General features: G+C 47.6%; 2 protein-coding genes across 8 annotated transcripts in view; one reads left to right on the forward strand and one right to left on the reverse strand.

Moving 5' to 3' along the window:
* Positions 1 to 2,029, forward strand: part of MAX (MYC associated factor X) — a 25,708-nt gene extending 23,679 nt beyond the window's left edge. For 3 of the 5 annotated variants that reach the window (XM_079127193.1, XM_079127192.1, XM_079127191.1), the window contains one exon: positions 494 to 2,029. In XM_079127193.1, coding sequence (XP_078983319.1) covers positions 494 to 681 — 188 coding nt within the window. In that variant the 3' untranslated portion in view covers positions 682 to 2,029. The remainder of the gene's footprint in view (positions 1 to 493) is intronic. The other 2 variants (XR_013761845.1, XR_013761846.1) reach the window with 2 other exon arrangements.
* The window catches only part of LOC306653953 (protein farnesyltransferase subunit beta), an 81,733-nt gene continuing 61,382 nt past the window's right edge, over positions 1,695 to 22,045 (reverse strand). For all 3 annotated transcript variants that reach the window (XM_079127113.1, XM_079127114.1, XM_079127115.1), the window contains exons 10-12: positions 21,636 to 21,747; positions 20,269 to 20,383; positions 1,695 to 17,589 (exon numbers count right to left, since the gene is read on the reverse strand). In XM_079127113.1, the coding sequence (XP_078983239.1) occupies positions 17,458 to 17,589; positions 20,269 to 20,383; positions 21,636 to 21,747 (359 nt within the window). In that variant the 3' untranslated portion in view covers positions 1,695 to 17,457. The remainder of the gene's footprint in view (positions 17,590 to 20,268; positions 20,384 to 21,635; positions 21,748 to 22,045) is intronic.

Below are 22,045 nucleotides of genomic sequence, written 5' to 3' on the forward strand. Positions count from 1 at the left end.
CCAGCTTGTCATTCCAAGTGGATCTTGTACATGAGAGCTAAACCAAAACTTTTCTTTGGCCAGTACGTCTTACATCATCCTTTCCTGCTATTGTGTGGCCTTCACACCCTTGTGAAGCCTGGCATTGCTGGGCTGGCTTCTTCTTTGTCATTGCACCGCTGAATCCCACAGGGGAGCTCATGCTCTGGTCTCTACGCTGGGCTTCCATGGCAGGACGGTGACATCACAAGCCTTCTCTTCAGGGTTGGGTGGAATGGCAGAGTGACTGGCCATATCTGCGAGGCACCCAGGTCCAGCTGGGAAAGGAGGGAAGGGAAATGAAGTGTGCGGGTGGAACAGCCACCCGAAGGGAGTTCTTCTGTCTGAGCCACCCTGAGCCTGGGCGGGCCAGCAAGCAAGCCCTTAGGAAGAACAGGCTGGACTCTGAGTCTGAGATTTGGTTACTCCCCGAGTCTCCAGAAGGTGGTAACGTGCTCCCTCGATTGCTTTTTAGTCCGTGCACTGGAGAAGGCGAGGTCGAGCGCCCAACTGCAGACCAACTACCCCTCCTCAGACAACAGCCTCTACACCAACGCCAAGGGCAGCACCATCTCTGCCTTCGATGGGGGCTCTGACTCCAGCTCGGAATCAGAGCCTGAAGAGCCCCAAAGCAGGAAGAAACTCCGGATGGAGGCCAGCTAAGCCACACAGGGCAGGCCAGCAATAAAAACTGTCTGTCTCCTCCGTCGTCTCATCCTCCTCTCAGTTCATCGTTAGAACCCTCAGAACCATTTAAGAGACTCTTTATTTTCTCTCTTTTTTTTTTAATTTTTATTTTTACGTAGAAGCTCTTGGACAACAGCTCTCGTTCTCCTTCCCCATTTCCACAAAATTTTTTTTAAATGTATTCCCTTCAGGGATTCCCTGTCCCCACCAGACATTTTTAAACCAAAACACCCCAACTTGGCAGCTTTTTCTGTGGAGGACAGACGGCCGGCCGGACCTCTGAGCACATGGTGTCCTGCCCACCCCACCAGCTCCTCCAGCCCTGCGGGGCACATGCCTGGAGGACGCCTGCCCTGCCGGGCCTCTCCTCCCGGTCCCCCTCGCCCTTGTTTGATAGACTTTGTGAATCTGTGAACTGCTCTACTTTGAGAAGATGACCAGTTTGGAGTAATCAGAATTACCTGCTCTCCTTCGTAAGGATTTTTTTTTTTTTAATCCTAAAAAGCTATTTATCACTCTTGTTGAAAGACCAGACCTTGAAGAAGTTTGTGGTGTAAAAGGAAAGTGGGGACAGATTTGCAGAGTCCTTGGCACGTTTCACTCCCGCTTCTCTCAGCCAGCTGTTTAAGCCTGCAGTGCCAGCCTTATGGAGGGCCGTGTGACACTTGTGGTATGTATGGGAGATGGCAACAGTGAAGCGGCAGCCATTAGGGAGTGGTAGGGGGTGGTTATTTGGGGGTGGGACAGGGAGGGATCATTGGGTGGGGTAGAGGTTTTGTATTGAGGGCCAGTGATGATGTTTTGATATTTATTTCCTGCTACTGAAATTTGAATCTGAGTGAATTGTCCCTATTTCTGATGATGTCGGTATTGCAAAGCGACAGATTCATAAAGTAATGATCAAATCTTCCTTTCTTTTCGTGTGTATTTCTAAGAAATAGAGCCAACTGATTTTGTAATATAAATACCAAGAGCAATTTACCTGGTACTAAACCCGCACCCCAGTGCGGTCCCTTTCCCCACCCTCACCCCACTTCCTCCTGTTCTGGAACCTGTCTCCATTGTGTGATCCAGCCCTGGTTCTGGCTGCGGTCAACAGATCCCAGTGAAGGGTTTTGTGTGTTTAGGCCTCATTTCTTTGTCTTTTTCCTACTCTGTTCCTGGCATTTGCTGATCTCTAGTGTATACTCTGTAGTCTCAGTCTGTGTTTGATTCCATTCCATGGAAATAAAAAGTATGTTGTACATACTGCCGAAGAATTGTCTTGCAAGTTAAGGCTTCCCCCTTTACTATAAGACTATAAATAAAAACTTATTTTATCCTTCTTGGTGGTGGTGTCTTCTTGCCGCTGCAAAGGCCGAAATGGTTGAGGGAAGAACCTTCTGGAAGATGCTGGCCCTGTGTGGAAGACTGAATGATGAGCAGAGGTCTCTTCCTGGTACTTGCAGAACTAGGAGTGCCATAGTCAGAGCTGGGCTCTTTTTAGCCTGGGAGAGTGAATAAGTGGGTGTTGGTGACAGTGTTCATCAGAAAGAGACTTGGGGTTCCAACAGGTGGCAGTTATCTGGCAACATTTCTAGATCCAATTCTGACTGATCTTTTGTTACTGACCCTTAGGGGAATTGGTGGCCTGGAGATGTGGTTCGGTTCTCTTGATAGTGATTGCCCAGAGGTGGCTGGCGTTTATCAGAATCTTTCAGTTTCTAAGAGTTCTAGTTATGAAGAGGACACAGCAGGACTGCCAATGACTGGCAGTTAAGGAGGCTAACAGCTTCGAGGTAACTCAGGCTGTGGACCCCATATCAGCCTGAATTAGTTCAGTCTTAGAAAGAAATGGCTATAATACAGCTCTGGTTTTTTCATCTGGCAGATGGGAACTGCTGTTTCTAGACTGAAGGAGGAAGTGAAGTTCAGTAGCATGTTCTTTGATTTAGAATGGTAGAATGCTGGAGCTTCAATCCATTGGATGTCAGATCCATAGTATTTCTTTTTGGTCAATAGGAGTTGAGATAGATGGGTCAGGTTTCTTCAGGAGGCTGGATCAAACTTTCCCGCCAGACCCTGATTATATTAAACAGAGATGCTGGGAAAACAGGTCAAATCTATCACAGACACTCCTTTTCAAGACAGCAAAGAGATAGGAATGAGAAAAAAATGGGACTGAGAAGTCAAGTGATTTCACAGGCCATTCGTGACCACACACTTTCTTCCTCCTTTCATGCTTTTCTGCTCAGTATATCTGGCTTAGTCGTGGTTTGGTCAGGGTGGGCATTAGAACAGCTGATAAAGCTGTGCTGGTGAGGAGGTGGCAGGCAGGGAAGCTGGGCACCCAGTAGACAGGGAGCAAACCAGAAGGGGCAGTTGGGCTGGCAGAGGAATGAATTGTCTCTAGGGCCAATTCCTGGTTCCAGGATGTTGTGGGGCAAGGGGTTGAATTTAGGCTTCCCTAGAATTCCATAAACCAGTTGGAAGAAGAGGGGTACAGTTGCTAACTAGTTTTCCTGGGCAAATTTGAGCCACCTGGTTGACGTGCTGAAAAGACTCTGGCAAGTGATGAAAGAAAGGTGGTGCCCCTGGGAGCCATTGCCTGAACTGTGAGAGACCTCAGGCTTTAGACTGCTCAGCTGAAGGGGACAAGTCAAAGTCACAGCCAAGTCCCTTCTGGCCTGTGCGTTCAGGAAGCACATGTAAGTATGCCTCCAGGACAACGGAAGTCTGACCCTGACTTGCTCCCTCACAGTGATGTTAATCTCTGTGGTTTGTTTTGTCGTTACTCTCTGGACAGTCTCCTGCACAGAGCCAGGTAACCTACTGATTATCTTGGTCACTGCAGCAGGTAGTTTCACTGAGGGGCCTGTCAAAAGCCACCACTTTGTCTTTTGCACTGGTATATTCCTACCTTTGCAATTGCCCCAGGTGCAAGGGTATTTAAAATGACCCAGCTTTTTAAAGTTCCTGATATGCTGTTCCAATTGTAAAACAGCTACGACTTCAGTAAAGAATTAAGTAGGCTCACAGAGCTGTCATCTCAGCTGGGGCAGATTTTTAAAAGCAAAGTTGAATAGATAATATTGTTTGAGTTGGGATATTATTGAATTACTGAGGATCTGGCTAAGTTACCCAGGCTGACCTTGAACTTGGAACCCTCCTACAATTTGGGATTGCAGGTATGTGCCTTGCACCGGATTCCATGTGTGTTGCCTGTGCTGTGAAGTCAGACAGCCTGGGTTCAAAATCCTGTCTCTGTCCTTCAGTAGCTCTGTCACTTCTCTGAGCCCTATATGTAAAATGAGGGTAATAAGTACTAGCTTCATGAGGTGGTTAGGTGGATTAATGAGATAATGCTGGTAACATGCTTGACTTCCGGACTAAGGGAGCACCAAAGTGCCAACTGTAATTATCTACACAGAACACGTGACCAAGCTGACTACAAGGTGGGAACTCCAGCTCCTAGGCGCCTGCCCCAGAATGAGGGTTGACTTCTTGGGTCTCTCACTCAGATGCTTGCAGCTCCTGCCCTGACCTTAACAAGGATAACAGGGTGACCCAGGACAGAACTGAAGAAGCCCTGTGGGTGTATGTTAGATTCTTTTCCCTCACCATGCAGTGGGATCTCTGGCCTTTGGACACATTAGAGGTCTGGGGAGATTGCCCAAAGGGATGTTTTGTTAAAAGGATTCTTGTGCTCCAGCCCCTCTGACCTAAAGCATTTTGGCCCAACAACTGAAGTCAGTCGAAGCTCTCCTAAGTGGTCCTCTTATTACTCTGATTTGACTTAAAAAGTGTAATAACTCAAGAAACTAAAGGAAGCTGTTGGGAAAGGTGAGACACTGGTGTGCTGAATTGCCAACAGGGCTCTGAGGTCAGATTCCTTAAGGCTGTGCTTGGAGGAAGGTGGGGGAAGTACCTCCCTGTCTATAGCACGCTGCTTCAGTGGGGTTCTAACACTGCAAGTGCAGGGCTGTCCTTGGACCGACTTTAAATCCCCAGGCAACACACGTGTTAGCACACCACATTCCAGCTGGCCTCTAGTCCCAGGTAAGCCAGAGCAAGACTACCTCTCAGGCCTGTTCTTGGACGCAGTTCTCAGTAGCCTCTGGGAATGTGAAACTAGAGCCTTTTCTTTGCTCAAAACAGATCGTCAAGACTGAGGAGGAGTCCCAGGTAGGGAAAAAGCTTGCCAGCCTGTACCCTGGTACATTATGAGTGGTCAAAGAATTTCCTTTGGTGTCTGAGGTTTCCTAAGACAAAGGCTAATTAATATATCCCTAGACTTCCCTAAGGCGGGACTAAAGAAAAAGTATTTTCTAGTTAATCCCCTAAGGTAGAAAACCAAATGGATAAGCCAGGCCCAACTGTAGGTTTGACTGGAGTGACCATCACAGACAGGCCGATACTTGGGTTTTGGAGGCCCTCCTGGCCACCATTCCATTTGGCTGATAAGAGCTGTCTGCTTGGTACCTCACTGGGTCCAGTGTGAGGAAAAGGGCCTGAGAACTTCAGAGCTGGTGCTGGGTTGGCTATACCCAGAGGCCCTGAGCCTGTCAGGATTGGCTTGTTGATTACCTCTGGGGTGACATTGCCCTGGTTTCCTGAGCCATAACATGAGGATAATTGTAGCACCAAGTGCCCTTGAGAGACTTAAAGGCATAAGTGTAGAAAGCCCTTTAACTCTGCCTGGGACTTAGTAAGTACTCAATGTTGGCAATTCTTAGTTCTGTTTGCCAAGAGTCCTGGACTGTGCGGGTTTTGTTGAAATACAGAGTGAATAAATGCTCTCCTGCTCTGACGTGATAAGGGTCTCTGTGCATTAAAATCTTTAAAAGAAAGGGAAGGCAGATGTATGTTGGTTGCCAAAGGGCAGTAACACATGTGCTTTGCTTGCTTTTTGAAGGAACTTGAGCAAAACCACAAATCTGTTACCTTTTGAAACAGATGGACTTAGGAAATGATACATACCCTGGCTGGCTGGGTCAAAGCCATTAACCATTAACACACCGGTGCCTTCTTGCCACTCTTCACTTGTTTCAGTTGTGCTTTTGTGGTGCCTACTGTTGTGGATGCTATACCTGGTGGAGGCTGAGTTATATAAAAGAAAGTTTGGTTCACCTTTGGTAGCCAAAGGTGGGGGCAGGAGTAAACCCCTGGACCCAAATCTACCTCCCCGAGAAGGTGTAGGGATGTTTATGGTAAGAAGAAGAAGAAGGAGAAGAAGGTGGTCCACCGTGTGGAGCAAGGTAATTGAAGAAAGGAAACGTGAAGTAATTGGTTGTCTGCGCTTACCTAAGCGAACTTGATGACTCTGCATAGAGACGTGTTCAAAAAATGGTGGTGTTAGCAGGACTTCAGGGTGGAGTTGTTGGCCCTCTGACCGCAAAAGTTGGCCTGTGGGATAATTTTGCAGGTCCAGGTGAGGGGTTTGGTGGCTTCAACCAGTTGGAGCCAGACAAGGCTTTCTCCAAATCCTTAAAGAAAGCAGCTTAAAACAATTGTTACCAAGGTGACCACACATCAGAAGTGTTGTCTACAAGAAAGCTGGCAGGGCTTCCAGGCGGTCTTCTCTGGGTGAGTTTCAAAAGAAAGGATGTACTCTTTTTTGATTGAGAATGGCTCAAGCCTCTTACAAGAGGGGGAAAAAATGTTAATTTCCTTACAGGGACTTGTAATGGGGTGAGGTGGGGACAGACCAGTCTGCTGACTGGATTCAGGGGCATGTCCTCCCACTGCATACACACACCCAGCATGACGGGTGTGTCTCCCAGAACACCAAGCAGGTGGCCCTGGACAATCCACAACCAGCCTAGCAAGTCCCCTTCTGTGCCCTGTGTAGATGCCAGCTGCCCCAGCAGGCCTGCTGTGACTGCCAGGCCCCGGTTAGGCTTGTTTTCCTCTGGTGTTCATCACAGGGGTGGGCCCCTTGTGCACCTACAGCCTTCTCTGGGCAAAATTATCTAGCACAGTCTCTACTGTTAATTTTTCCAGTAAATTAAAGGCCAGAGGAAAAAAGAAGAATCAAGGATCCAATATTAAGAGAGCTGTGCCAGAACCTTCCATTTCATGCTGAAAGTAGTGAGGTATTAAGTCTCCTGCCAAGAAAAACAAAGCTGACAGCACAGGCCTGTGGAGAGAGGAGTGCCTTCTCCCACATGCCGGCTCCTCGGGACCTAAGAACGTGGAATGAGCCACACACAGTCTGGTTCAGTAAATAACCAAGAGATCACAGCCCTTGTTCACACCCCGGTCATCCTTCCCCAGCCCATGACACACTCGAGAGTCATCGTTCCCACCTACTGGTGCTATCAACAGCGGGGGTCATGGGGGCAGATCTAGGGCTAAAGGACAGTAGCCACCAGTCCTGGGCCAAAGTGCCATAGCAAGGCTGGCCAGTTGAGAAAGGAATGTCACCTCCATAGTGAACACCTTCCACAAGGCTAGTGGGAGAATTTTGGGGAAGAGGGTCTCTGGTTCCAACAACTTGACCAAGTTTCCCATCCAAGAAATGGAAGAGCCCAGGGCCTCATCTGTAAGCGGAGCAGCGGTGAATAGGCCTGTCTGACTGGCAGCTCCCATAAGGTCTGGAGCTGGTCTGCACTTGCTGTGGCACCCCTAGCCGAGCACCTGGCCTGCAGCAGTACTCCACAAACATGCAGAAGTGTGCGTGCCAGTGGACTGCATCCCAAAGGCATGTTCGTCTTTATGCCCTTGGTGGGTCAGTTCTGCAGTTGTCTCTGTGAGTTCGACCCAGAGGTGACCCCACCCACTGAGGAGATTTGGGAGCCTACGAAGGCTGGCCCCTGCCCTCAAGTGCACATATTCAGGTACTGGGTGCTGGAGTTCAGAAGGGGACCTGGGGAGAGAGGTTGGGCACTGCAGGGTCAGGGAAAAGCTAGCCCAGCACTGCTTAGATTCTTGGATTCTCTTCTTCCTCTTCCCCATGAGAGCCCAGCTTTGGTTGGGGGGCAGGATGGGTCACCATTCCCATCCCACCACATTCATGGGCCCCCTTGGGATCAGGCCCATGACAGCTGTTGCTCCAGAGAGGGGAGCGACCAAGGGATGTTGCCTGGCAAGGAGCATAGCGCCATGGGCATCTCCCCCATGGGTGCTGCTTGTAGGGCCCTCACCTCCATCCTGTGGGACAGGCAGCATGCTCACTCCAGAGAGCTGACCTTGAGCTCTACTGTGAGTCTGGTAGTTGTCTCCAGCACACCCTTTATTTCATCGACCCAGATCATCACAGAGATAGAGATGATAACAAAGTACCACACTCAAGATCACCAACACACAAGATAGTGCACTGATTATTATGGAAAGAATTTTTAATGTGGTGAGAGGTTGAGGAAATAGCATATTGAACTCAAACGTACCTATTATCCAATGTCAATTATCCAAGGCAATACTACTTGAAAGAAAAGGAATGGTAAAAATATGTTGTTATTGTTATTACAAGTAAGAAAGTATGTGTCAGAGGGACACATGAGCAAATTGAAAGAGCTCCCAATGGCCATAGCAGGAACAGTTGATGTAGTGTTGGGATATAACCAAAGTAAAAATATTCATGAGTCCATACTGATATATAGTCATCCCTCAGCATTGGGAGATTGGTTCTAAGAACCCATCATGGACACTGGAATCACAGATGCCCAAGTCCCTTATATAAAATGGCATGGTATTTGCACATAACATGCATATATCCTCCCATATGCTTTACATCATCTCTATAGATTACTTGTAATACTGACTACAATGTAAATGCAGTGTGAATAGTTGTTATATTATTGTTTGGGGACTAATGACAAAGTCTGTACATGTTCAATGCAAACAATTCTTTCCAAGTATTTTCTATTTGTAGTTGTTTGAATTCACAGGTGCAAAATCTAGATACAGAGGGCCAACTAAATAACCGAATAAATAATTATAGAATAAACAAATCTCCCAAGGAGAATTTCAAATAATTTATTGATTCTGCCCTCAAGGATGCAGAGCCTAACTCCCCACTCCTTAAATGTGAGGTGTACATAGTAATTTCCTTCCAGAGGTACTGTACTCTATGGAAAGGAGGAGAGAGAGTAAACTTTGGAGATGCCTGACAGACATGAGCTCAGCCAGATGGTCAAGGTCAGCATCATTGATGATAGCCATTGATGATAGCCAAGGGTATTTGCTAGCATATACCCTTGATGTGATTGGTGAGAATGGCATCTTCCCTCTGTGGTCACCAAACCTCATCTAATCATGAGAAAACATCACAAATCCCAGCAGAAGGACATTCTGCAAAGCACCTGATCCATACCCTTCAAAACTGTCAAGGCCATCAAAAACAAGGAAGTCACAGCCAAGAGGAGCTTAAGGAGACCCAATGATCAAATGTAACATATCCTAAATGGAATCCTGGGATAGGAAAATGACATTAGGTAAAAATTAAGGGGATTTAAATGAAGCGTGAACTTTAGTTAATAATGAATCTATGCTGGCTCATTGGTTGTGTAAATGCCCAGGTAAAATGGAAGATGTTTAACAATGGGGAAACTGGCTGATGGTGTATGCTTTGTATGCTATTCTTGCTATTTTTCTGTCAGTCTAAAACTAAACTAAAAAGCTTATTTAGGGGGTTGGGAGTATAGTTCTATGGTAGAGCTCTTGCCTAGCATGTGTGTGATCTGGCTTTGATCCCCAGCATTGCAAAAAGAAAAAAATATACCTTATTTTTTATAATTGTACTTTTTATGTGTGCATGGTGCTTGGGATTGAACCTAGGGCCTCGTGTATGCTAGGCAAGCACTGTACCACTGAGCTATAACCCAGGAGTGCTCTACCGTTGAGCTATACTTGTAGCCCTTTTTTTATTTTTCATTTTGAGACAGCATCTTTCTAAATTCAAGATTGTCCTTGAACTTGCAATCCTCCTGCCTCAGCTTCCTGAACCACTGGGATTACAGGCATATGCCACTACACTGACTCCAAAAGCTTACTTTTAATAATACATTATTCTTATTATTTTGTAAGAACTGATTCTTCAGGGGAGAGACAGGAGCAAGAGAGAGTTTCCATTAAGCTGAGCTAGTGACTGTCCCTGCCCTGCCAGGCCCTGGTGCCAGCAGGAGGGAAGACCATCAGGCCACCTGGTCCCCATTCTCTGAACCTCCTACTCCAGCTGGCAAAAAGCTGTAGCAAAGCTGGTTATTGCAGGGAAGTGAAGAGGATGTCCAAGAACCAGTTCGACATGCCGGGGCCAGGTTGGAGAAGGCTGGCTGTCATCAAGGCTGTGGTCAGCTCCCGGAGAGACTGACTCACTACAGCCTCACTGTGAGTCACACAGCATCATGCCCTTCACTGGAGTGGCATGCACTTGGTACAGAGAATGTCACCGTATGCCACGGACCAGAGAGCGGGGCCCTGTTAGAAGGCTGGAACAAGTCTACCCCTGCTCTTTGCCGCCATCATCCCCATCCTGGTGAAAAGTGGAGACCGGTGTTCAGAGCCTGTGTTACTCAGCCCTGGAGGGACCCACGCCTACTTGGCCCCTGCCCCGGTGTCCAACACCCCTCCTTACCCCTAAAGAGGCTGGGTGGTGCAGAGCATGACTCTGGGGAAGCAGATCTGGGCTCAGGTACAGACTCCACTTGATGGCAAGGGGACCCCGGTGATTCACTAGTTCTCTGACCTGTTTCTCCAGTTGTAAAATGTGGGTCATACACCTGCCTCACCCACCTCCTGACCTGATCTGAGTCAAGGATCAAATGAGTGGCAGCAGGTCAGGTGGCCCTCTCGAGTTATTGCTGGGGAGGTGTGTTCCGGGTGCTCCATGTTTTTCAGGCAGCAGGTAATAACCTTCATGGCTTTGGGGCTAATGTGAGGTGAAGATTGTACATATGAGGTGCTTTCAGTTGCAAGTTCAGTTGTGCCTCTAATTACAGTAGGTAGGGTTTCGTCCCCATAAACCCATCATGAAAACATTAAGTGGAAGATACATTTACTATACTTAAGCTACTGAACGTAATTGTTTCCACCACACAGGTACCGCTCTTGTGCATATTGTGAAGTTGGAAAATGGTAAGTTGAGGACCATCTATAATAGTAAATCCAATTCAAATTGGCTCACAGAACTGAACAGAGGAAGGTGGGACTTGGGGGGCCACGGGATCAGAGTTCTGGCTGTGTTTCTCAGTCTCATGGGCATCTGGGTGGCTTCCTTTTAGGTAAGAAAATGGTTGTAGGAGTCTCAGGCCACACATTCTAACGTCCCTTCTGGAAGAAGACTGCTTTTCCCCTGTCACTAGATGTTTAGGACCTCTCTTTCTTTGGACTATTTTAGTTCACAGCCTAAACAGTGACTGGCTCTGAACCAGTCGCTGAGGCTAGGACAAACCCTGCTGGCTGGCTTACCCCTGAGTTACTACCAAACCTGAACAAATTACTGAAGCAAAGGGACAGGTGAAAATGATTGGCTTAGAGATGGATGCCAACCATGTCTGCCACAGGTGTCTGTCTCAGTAATAATCCATTGTGGTAGAGAGCAATGGCGATTTGCTTCTCTAGCATCCATTTCCCCTTCAGTTACTTCCCTAATTTGCAGCTGGGCCTTCATTCCTTCCCTGTTCTTCACTGTGTCCTTCTAATGATGCCCCATTTCCCACTGGTGGGAGAAGCATGTGACCAAGATGTAGGCCCCTTAGTGCAATACATTCTGGCTACTGGATTGCTTCTCAGAAAGGCCCTTGGTTTGCTCCAAGCCAGGAAACGGTCGTCCTCACTGGGAAAGAGGGCTGGGGATGGCACCAGGTGCTCACATCTGAACTTAATGCCAAGAGGATGTAAGGTTGGGAGCCATTATTGCTGCTCTCTTACCACTGCAACCAAAGAGTCCAAGGCTGGAACTTATGTGGAGACCTCCAGGGAAGGGAGGAAACCTCCTGAGGCCTCCCCTACAGCCAGCCTCACCCACGGACCTTTCAGTTTCCGAGTCAACATTTTCTCTTTGCTGTAAACCAGCTGGACCTGGTTTTCTGTCAGTTCCAACAGTATCTTAAATCACATTATTCTCCTTCCTCGTCCAAGGCAAGAAATTCCACTGAGCAGTGCATATAGATGACCAGAATGTTTGGCCAGGCTTTACCTACCAAGTACAGTTGTCATTTGACTCATTTGACACAGAACGAATCCCAGCCTTGGCTGAGTGCTGTGGCTGAGACTTAGTCTAGTCAGGGGTTAGACAAACTACAGCCCGTGGGCTCAAGCCGGCTGCCGCCTGTTTTCATACTGGAACCTAGCCATATTTGTGTGGTTTTATTCAGCAGCACAATGGTAGAAGGGAGTTGAGTGGTTTTAACAGACTGTTACCAAAGGGGGTCTGAGGCGGTCCCAGAGAGGTGGACCTCAACTCAGGACAATGAGGTCTTTGACAAACATCATAAGAAAGACTCTTAACAGAAGTCAGAAGACTAAGTAGAGATTTATTCAGAGAAGCAAGGAACATGTACTTGAAAGGAGAAAGCGTGGGCTTCCTCAAGATTGAGATGTATTTTGGGGGTCTCATGTTCTTCTTTCAAAGGAAACTTGGTAGCCAGGTGTGGTGGTGCACACCAGTAATCCCAGCAACTCAGGAGGCTGAGGCAAGAGACTCCCAAGTTCAAGGCCAGCCTGAGCAATTTAGCAAGACCCTGTCTCAAAATAAAATTAGAAAGGGCAGGGGATGTGGCTCAGTGGTAGAGCACCCCTGGGCTTGATCCCCAGTACCACAATAAAGGCAAGAAGATCTGATTTAAGAAGAAAAGGCATGAGAAACTTCACGTGGCCTTCCGACTGAAGTCACAGCCTCCTTTTCCTTCCTGTTCCCCCTTCCTACTTATTGCTGCTATCTCAAGGCCACGTGACCCACAAAGCCTAAAATTGTATCACGTGGCCCTTTACCAAAAATTTCTGCTACTCCAGGGGGAAGAATAAAGTATCGGCAAAGTACTTACCCCTACACTCCAACACAAATCCCTGGGTCCCTCCAGGCCTCTGTAGCCGCACAGGCAGACAGCCTCCATTACAGGCCCACTAACAGGCCTGCTGTCAGCTTTGGGGAAGCAAATATTTGCACAACCAAACCTATCCCAGAATGGGCTGAAGGAGATGTCCTGTTTGTGGGATGTGGTGTTTATGGCACCTCTTTTTTCCTAGGTCTGCAGACATAAGCACATCCATTTCCCACCTGGGCCTTTACCCTTTACTCCAAGTCTGGATGCTGAAGCTACTAGCATGCTCCTGCTATCTACCCCAAAACCTAAGGAGGTGGGACCAATATAAACATGGTAGGAGTAAGAGACGAAGTCCTTCAGTTTTCTTAATGGAATATCACATTGTTACCTACAGCTGACATCCAGAGCCAATGGATTCCACCTCTAGCCAAGACCTCACTCATTCATTTCAGTGCTGGGGATTGAATCCAGGACCTCACACATGCTAGGCTAGTGCTCTATTACTGAGTTTCACCCCAGCCACCTCCATTTTTAATTCCTGGCTAGCAAACTCATGCCATTTAAGTACATATGGTTAATATCAGTGAAATAGCCTAAGAGGCATGTAATCACCCTCTAAAGTTTTTCAAAACTTGATGGTTTTGCTAAGTTAAATCACCAGGGAACAAATCAGCAAGATCTGAGGCTAGCCCTTCCTGGAAGGCCTGTTGTGGTACTTTTAACTATGTATTATGGCCTCTGCTTTTGTATGAGGTCTTCCTGAGAAAGGGCTTCAGAGGATTACTGCATTGTCCGTGAAACTGCTTTGGAAAGGATGATCCTTGGGTTCTCAATGTTTCCTAATAAAGAGTCTACATGATACATATTTCTGTTTTAGCCAGCTTTTTCGCTGCTGTGACTAAAAGACCAGAACAATTGTAGAGGAGGAAAGTTTATTTGAAGTCTCATGGTTTGAGAGGTCTCAATCCATCGACATCTGGGCTCAAGTGAGGCAGGACATCACGGCAGAGGAGTATGTGGAGAGAAGCAGCTTGCATGATGATCAGGAAGCAGAAAGAGAGGCTCCATCCACTAGACAGAAAATATATGCCCCAAAGTCACGCTGCCAATGACCCACCTCCTCCAGCCACACCCTACCTGCCCACCTTCAGTTTTCACTCAGTTAATCCCATCACAGAATTAATTCACAGATTGGTTAAGGCTCTTGTAACCCAATCATTTCTCCTCTAAACCTTCTTGCATTGTCTCACACATGAGCTTTTGGAAGACACCTCACATCCAAACCATCACACCTCATAGAATTTATCACTAGAAAAAAGATGGTCTCTCCCAGCAGCTGGCTTGTTTGCTGGTGTTGATGGCAAGCAGTCTTTTGTTTGCTTTGACCCCAAGGAGCTCTGGTTAAATAAAGCTCAGTTCCAAGAGCCATCTTATCCCTACTCTGGGTTCCTGGACCAGGGTGGCACCTTCTCTTACAGTTTCTGGTCACTAACTCCCTCATGGCATGGCATTCAGTAATTGGCTTCTTTATGGCACTCCTGGTGGTGGAGATCAGAAGACGACATGAATGTCTTTGAGTCCTTAGATGCACAGGACAAGAATGGGCTCCACCTTAAGAAACCTTAAGAGCAGCAACTGAGGACTGCTAGGAAGAAAGGTGGGATTTTGAAGTGAAGGACACCCCTAAAGATACTTTTGTTTAGTTCCATAATTTAAGTTGGTACTTTTCTGACTTGGCATCTGCAGTCTTTCAGAACCCAGCTTTGGGAGTGTTACATGGCCACTAGGTTGATGCTGGGGCTAGCGTTAGCCCTGTAGATACTAAAAAGAAAGAATAGCGACAGCCCCTGACCAGTGACTGGAAACTGGGCCTAAATCTGCAGTTTTCCTGAGATTCCTGGTATCTGGGATGAACTAGAAGTCTAAAATTCCAACTTTCTGTAGAGGGACTCACTGGTGATGGGAATGTAGGCAGGTCAGGTCAGGCTCCTCATGACAGGAACGGCAGGGAGCAAAGGACAGAGCAGTGAGGGAGCCACAGTTCATCCTTCAGGTCGATTCTGTTAGCCCTGTCATGGAGCTCTTGGCCAGAATCATGGCTTGCAACTCAGAAGTGTCACGAGTAAAGGACAATTTAGGAAAGTTGACCAGCATTGTTATCTCGGGAGTTCATGCTGGCTTTCCCTGGCTTCCTGTTTCCCAGAGGGTCTGGCAGGGTTCCCAACTCCTAGGGCACTCAAGGTGAGAATGAGGGGGAAATTGGGGTCTTTGGACACAGAGACCTTCGGTATTTTTGTATTTATTGATGGGAAAAAATATGTATAGGGGGTTACCCACCTTGAATGCCGTGAGTGTCCTTTACTCAAGGATCCACGTGACACACCTGAGGATTTATCTCTAGGACCTGCCTTGAAGTCTGAGTCAGGAAGCCCTTCAGAAACGCACTCAGTGGCAGAGCCCTTGCCTAGCACATGTGAGGCACTGGGTTCGATCCTCAGCACCAATAAATAATAAATAAAATAAAGGCATGCTGTTCATCTACAACTACAAGAAAAGAAAGAAAGAAAAGGGACTCTCATGGAAATGTCAGTGCAGACTCCAGGATGCCACTGCCGGTACCTGGCACTCTCTTCTCTCCCTAACCTGACTTTACCTACCCTTCTGGCCGGCTCCTTGGTATAAAGCCGGCTCAGGCTGAAACAGGCCTTCTGTTTCTTAACAAACCCGTCATTACTGCAGTTGATCTCACAATACCCTGAGGCTTCTGGTACAGGGTCCTGCCATTTGTTACAGTGATAGCAAAGGATGCACTTCAATATGTTGTTTTGAAGCCCAGACCCTTGTTAGCAGGGCGAAAATAGCACAGGGGGCAGGAATTACATCCCAGAATGTGGATCTGTGTTGTGCGGATGTGGGTGTTCTCAGAGAACACCCTCTCCTCTCCCCAAGCAGCAGGCCACAGACTATCTGCCTTCTTACCCTTCCTTGGGAGATAATTTCCTCCAGATGAGGAAAAGGCAGGTGACCACAGGATTCTAGCCTGTCCCTGTGCCAACCCCTTTCTCTGGCCCGGACATTCACCCACCCACCATTGCAGAATGCCCTCTCTGGGGCTCTGGAGCACAATCCCTGCTCAGTTAGATACAGGCAGATGTTGAAATGTGTGCAATGCTGGGATCAAAGTAAACTGAACTGCTCCAGAGAGCTTACGAAGCATCTGAGTTCTTGCTGGAGCCCCTGCTTCCTCCACTGAAGGAGGAGGTGTGTGAGGGCAGACTTCCAGCCCTGCCCCTTTGTAACTGCCAACAGGAATGTTCTGGGATCTTGCTCAGGAGGAAGCTGGCACTCCCAAGAGCAACCTTCATAACTTCGGAAGGGACATTCTGAAGAAATTTTCTCAACACAGATCACAAGTAAGCGACATCATAGAAAATGTTATTTTTTTTATTATTTCAAGAAGGTATTATGTAGCCCAATACACCAAAGCAATAGGGAGTTAGAGGCCAGGTTCTGAGAAGAGCCTCATGCTGCATCTCCACGCTCCTGTCTGCCTGTCGCTCACAGCGGCTCACACGAAGGCCGGGACAGTGATATGGAGCTTGCTGTGACTGTAGCAGTGGACGGATGACCAAAGGTAGTGCCCCACTGACTACAGAGGGCTCAATTCAGGAAGCAGCAGAGGCTCTGTGGGCCTCGCCCGGGCAGCACTCACTGCCACTGGCCATTCACACGGCCCCTGCCTAGCAGCAGCCAGCTGTCCAGCACTTGGTTTTATTTCTGCAGCCTCTAGTGGGCAGGACGGGAATGAATCCTGAGTCATAAATTAAGGTGAAAGACTTAGTAGTGTTAATACTCTGGGCGAGAAAAGACAACACTGTCTTGGAGGAGGATGGGTTGGGAGTCTGGTGGGAGAAAGATGGAAACATGGAGAAGGGCCCCAGCTTCGGGCACTGCCCTGAGGACCTTCGGGGCTTTTCACCGTACATGATGGGGTGGGGCAGGGGGCTGGGCACTGGGGCCTGCTTCCTCTGAGGCAGAGCTGAACTAGAGGTTCATTTTCTACTCATAATTGGTTTCCCGGGTCTAAGTCACCACACCTGAGGCCACAGCCAGTCTTGCCTGTGCACCAAGCGCAGCCTCGAAGGCTCAGTTGCCCAGGGTTGAGGGGCATGGACTCTCAATTCAAGGAGACCCTTCTCCCACTACTCTTGGCTCCTGTCCCTTGCAAATCGCCAAGGTGGGAGAAGAGGCAGAAGCACCTCCTAGTGCAGCCCCGCCATAGTCTCTTCCAAGGAACTCATTTTGGTGGGATCCAAAGCCCCACCCTGGCATGGTGCAGACTGATTTCCATCAAGGAAGGGCACCCCATCTGGTGATTTGATGGTGGAGTGCAGACAGGAGGCGCAGCAGTGGCTGTGGATGCGGTGACATCCATAGACACCATTCATTTCAATGTGGCCGTCCAGGCTGGAGGGCTGGCGGGGAGAGGCCGCTTCCTTCCAGCGCGCACTGTTCCCCAACCTCACTGCAATGGCTGACACATTTTTGGTTTGGCAGGTGTGAAGAGAATTTTAAAAAACACGCCACTGGGTACCTCCAAACCTCGCCACTGTGTACTTCAAACCAGGAGCCACTGGTTTTGTTTTGACAAGAAAAGATAAAGAGAGCCACCGCTCCGCAGTGCTTACTGCTTGTGTAGCACAGACCGCACCTTGTATCGAAATGCATAAACCTTGTCTGACCGGGGAGGCGGGTGAGCACAGAGCGGCGGGGACCCAGGCCAGGTCCTCTAATCAGTTGCAGACTCTGCTGTCGCCTCACCCTCAGGCTCCTCAAAGCCTGGAACTGGCTTCTGCAGAAAGTGCGTGGTGGCCTGGATCACCTTGTCTGGTCCAATGTTGTAGACGGGGTGAGTGGGCTGCTGCAAAGAGAACAGATGCCAACTCGTCATCCTGGTGGCCCTTGGAAACATGCACGCCCTTTGCCCCCTGAAAAGTACTACCAAGAATTTAAGGAATCATCAGCGACCATGCAAAGATATATCTCTAGGCTCAAACGTTCAAAAACAAGTATTTACTAAAACCATTTTATAGAACATGGGACACAGGAAAATGTTAAGCAGCCATTCCACCCCCCACTCCAGTTTTGCAGCACTGGGGATTGAACCACAGCCTTCATGCTAGGTGAGCACTCTACCACTGAGCGACATTCCCAGCCCTTTTCATTTTTTGAGATAGGGTCTAACTACACTGCTACGGCTAGTCTCAAAACTCATGATCCTCCTGCCTGAGTAGCTGGGATTACAGGTATGTGCCACTGTGCCCAGCGTATATAGCCACTGAAATACATGCTTTCAGATATTTAATGATATGGACAAATGCTTACACAGATTAAGCATCCCTTATATGAATGTATGGTACCATATTCTGTTTCATATTCTGGAGTTTTCAGATTTTGGAATAATCACACAGACTTGACCAGTTTAGCATATCTAATCCAAAAACCCAAAATACAAGTTTGTTTGTTTGTTTGTTTGTTTTAATGGGGGGTGGGGTGCTGGAGATGGAACCCAGGGCTTTGCACATGCTAAGCACAAGATCTATCACTGAGCTACATCCTCAGCCCCATGCTGACATGACACAGACTGGAGCATTTTGGATTTTGAATGTTCAAATTATGGATGTTTAATCTTTAACATGTTAAGTGAGAAAAACATAGGTACACACTATATAAAATTTCACTTTTTAAAATTTGTTTACAGATGTGATATATACGAATAGGCAAAAACTGAAAATACACCAAAATTGCTTTTGCAGTACTAGGGATTGAATACAAGGTCTTTCACATGCGAGGCAAGCACTCAACCACTAAGCTACATCCCCACCCCTTTTTGTTTTGAAACGGGGTCTAAGCTGCCCAGGCTGACCTTGAACTTGCAGTCATACTTCAGCCTCCTGAATCACTGGGATTATAGGCATGTGCCATCACAAGCTGACTGTTTTTAATTGTTTTATTTATACTATTATATATATTCCAATTATTAAGACAATAAACATGTATTTATATTTAAAATCAAGAAAAAGGACCACAAATGTATTATGTAGTAAGGGTGTAGATCATATTTAAATTAATTTACATTGTTCCATTTCATCAACAGAAATGCAAAAGGAATGTCAATTTTGAGTCAGAATTCTGGGCTAATATTTAGGAATGCCCCACACTGGGAGAATGAAGGGAACATAATGGCAGCAAAGACTTAAAAAAAAAATTTTTTTAAGTTGTAGATGGATACAATACCTTTATTTATTTTTCTATGTCGCTAAGGATCAAACCCAGTACCTCACACATGCTAGGCAAGTACCCTACCACTGAGCTACAACTCCAGCCCTAAAACTTTTAAATATAATACTATGAGCATTTTCATGCCAAAACATAAAAATTCAGATAAACTGAACAGTTTTTTTTTTTTTTAATTTTGATACTAGAGATTTAACCCAAGGGTACTTTACCACTGAGCCACATCTCCAGAGATTTTTGTTTATTTTAAACGGGGTCTCACTACATGCCTGGGGTCTTGCTAAATTGCTGAGGTTGTCCTGGAACTTGTGATCCTCCTGTCTTGGCATCCCAATCTGCTGGGATAACAGGTGTGCGCCATTGTACCCGGCTTGAACAATTTTTTTGAAGACAGGGTCTAAGTTGACCAAGTTAGCCTCAAACTTATGATCCTCCTGCCTCAGCTTCCCAAGAGGCTAGGATTACAGGCATGTGCCACCCCAACAAAAGAAAGTTTAAAAAGCTTTTGTTTCTACTGCTGGGGGTAGAACCCAAGGCTTTGCTTACACACGCTAGGCAAGCACTCTCCCACTGCATTATGTCCCAGCCTGGGACTGGTTCCCCCCTCATCCCCCCATTATCTGGGTTGAACTCAAGGGTACTTACCCACTGAGCCACATCCCCAACCCTTTATGTATTTTATTTAGAGACACGGTCTCACTGAGTTGCTCAGGTCCTCGCTAAATTGTGGAGGCTGCTTTGAATTTACAATCCTCCTGTTTCAGCCTCCTGAGTTGCTGGGATTACAGGCATGCACCACTGCACCTGGCAGCACTGATTTGTTTTGAGGGAAGCAGACAAATGTGCATTGAACAAATACATGGCAAACTGTGGGGAGTGCCATGAGGGAATGAAGGAGGCGCTGCAGCAGCACATGTTGTGAAGAGTTGGCATCTAAGCTGAAACCCCCAGGGCAGAGAGCCACACACTGAGGGCCATGCCCTGCGCACACTGCTACAGGTCAGCTTAGATTCACAGGCTGTGTCTGAAAAACAGTAACTGCGCCCTCCCCAGAGAGGCACTGATGGCAGGTGGGGGTCTGAATCCTCAACTCTGGAATAAAGGCACAAAACCTCTGTCACAGCTCAGACTACCCACGGGAACTCTGGTTTGCTTAGAGGTGCATTTCCTCCAAGACCACAGCCTCACTGGTGAGCTACAGTATGTAAGGAGGCTGGGACTGCAAGCTTCCCAGCCTGGCCCCACAGGGAGCACACCCAATCCTGCAGGAGCTGCTCTGAAGTCCCCTGTCATCCCGACTTACCAGAGCATTTTCAGGCACACCCAGGACCACATCGTGCAACATGGCTCCACTACCAAAGTGCTGGGCAATGGACAAGCCGCTCAAGCAGTAGCAGGTGTGGTAGAAGTCCCGGGACCTGCAAGGACAGGCAGCACTGAGTGGGTGCTCCTCCACTGAAGGTAACCACGTAAGTCCAAAGGCCCAGGACTCTATCACACATCCCACCCTCGTCCTCCCTGTGGCTGAGGAAGCATGGCTTTTCCTTGGCAGTGGATTTAAAAGCCCCATCCTCCAGCTCTACCAAACCGCCAGACTATAATTTTATATTATCGTTTTTCTTGTGATGCTAGGGATTGAACCTAGGGCTTCAGACACACTAGGCAAGTGTTCTACCACTGAACTATACCCCAAGCAAGGGGGCTGTAACTTTAGGGTTGGCCTAACTGCCTCTGGAAAGCGTTCTCCAGAAGTAGTGCTAGTGCTAAATTAATATTTCTAGAAAAACGTGTAGAAATTAGCCACATTCTTCCAGGAGCAATACAGGCCCAGCAATTTATCTGGATGCCAACAGCAGTAGGGTGTGTGTATGTGTGTGTGTGTGCGCACCCATGTTTAGCTAGAATATGATGGAAAAGGGATTTCCCTTTTCCCTTTATTAGAGCACATGGAGCATCCTGGATTTGAATTTAGTCATTTAATTTACTCTGTAAGAGTTGTCATGATTATAGTGTCTTTAAAACACTGGGGTTTTAGAGTTCTGGGTCTGTCCCCCTCTCGCCCTTCTCCCCTACCCCACATCCCTGTGCTAGGGATTGAACACAGGGCTTTCTGTACTGGGCAAGTGCTCTGCCACTGAGCTATACCCCATCCCCAACCTGCATCCTGTTCTATTTAAGCCAATTTGGCTCAACAACAACAACAAAAAAAAAAAAAAAAAAAAAAAAGGAAAGGAAAAGAAAGCCACCAATGCATTCACCTCTCTGGGGGAGGAGGACACATGTTAGTGGGAAGTATGGGATCTATAGCACTCGATGGTCAAGCGCAGTGGCACACGCCTGTAATCCCAGTTGCTGGGGAGGCCGAGGCAGGAGGATCACAAGTTCAAAGCCAACTTCAGCAAAAGGAAGGCGCTAAGCAACTCAGTGAGATCCTGTCGCTAAATAAAATACAAAATGGGCTGGGGATGTGACTCAGTGGTCGAGTGCCCCTGAGTTCAATCCCTGGTACCAAAAAAGAAAAAGGCATTTGATGCTCCCAACTTGGGGTGCATTTCCCACTCAACACTAGCACTAAACAGCCAGATGGAAAGGGATACCCTGGCCCTCTAAAGCCTGAGGTGTACACTACCCTCCTGCCTTCTCCCTCCCTCCCAGAGAGAAGGCACTCACTTGCCAGGTTTATCCAGGAGCCCCCCAGCAGGACACTGGCAGCACATGAGAATGTACTCCTGCAGGGCCTGCTGATGGAACATCCAGTGGCTCATGCTGAGGGCAGGGTCACCTGTGGAAGGGCGAAGGGTCAGGAAGGGCCTGGCAGGGCTAGCCAAGTACCAATGGTTATTTGTGATTTTTTTTACCCGGTAGGAACAGTCAGGGTTTCCCTCTTCTTCTACCCATTCTTGGATGCAGGCTATCTTCATGACATGCGTCAAAGAGCAGCTGTTCAAAGGGTATTTCACTTGCCTTGAAGTATTCGCCGTTAACTTGGATGGTGATCGTAAGCCACATCTCCAGCAGGCAGTGAACCAGCTGCTTAGCTTACCTTCCCGGGCTGACCTTATTACTGCTCCTGAACTGTC

The sequence above is a fragment of the Sciurus vulgaris genome, assembly GCF_902686455.1.
Source record: "Sciurus vulgaris genome assembly, chromosome: 2".
NCBI lineage: Eukaryota > Metazoa > Chordata > Mammalia > Rodentia > Sciuridae > Sciurus > Sciurus vulgaris.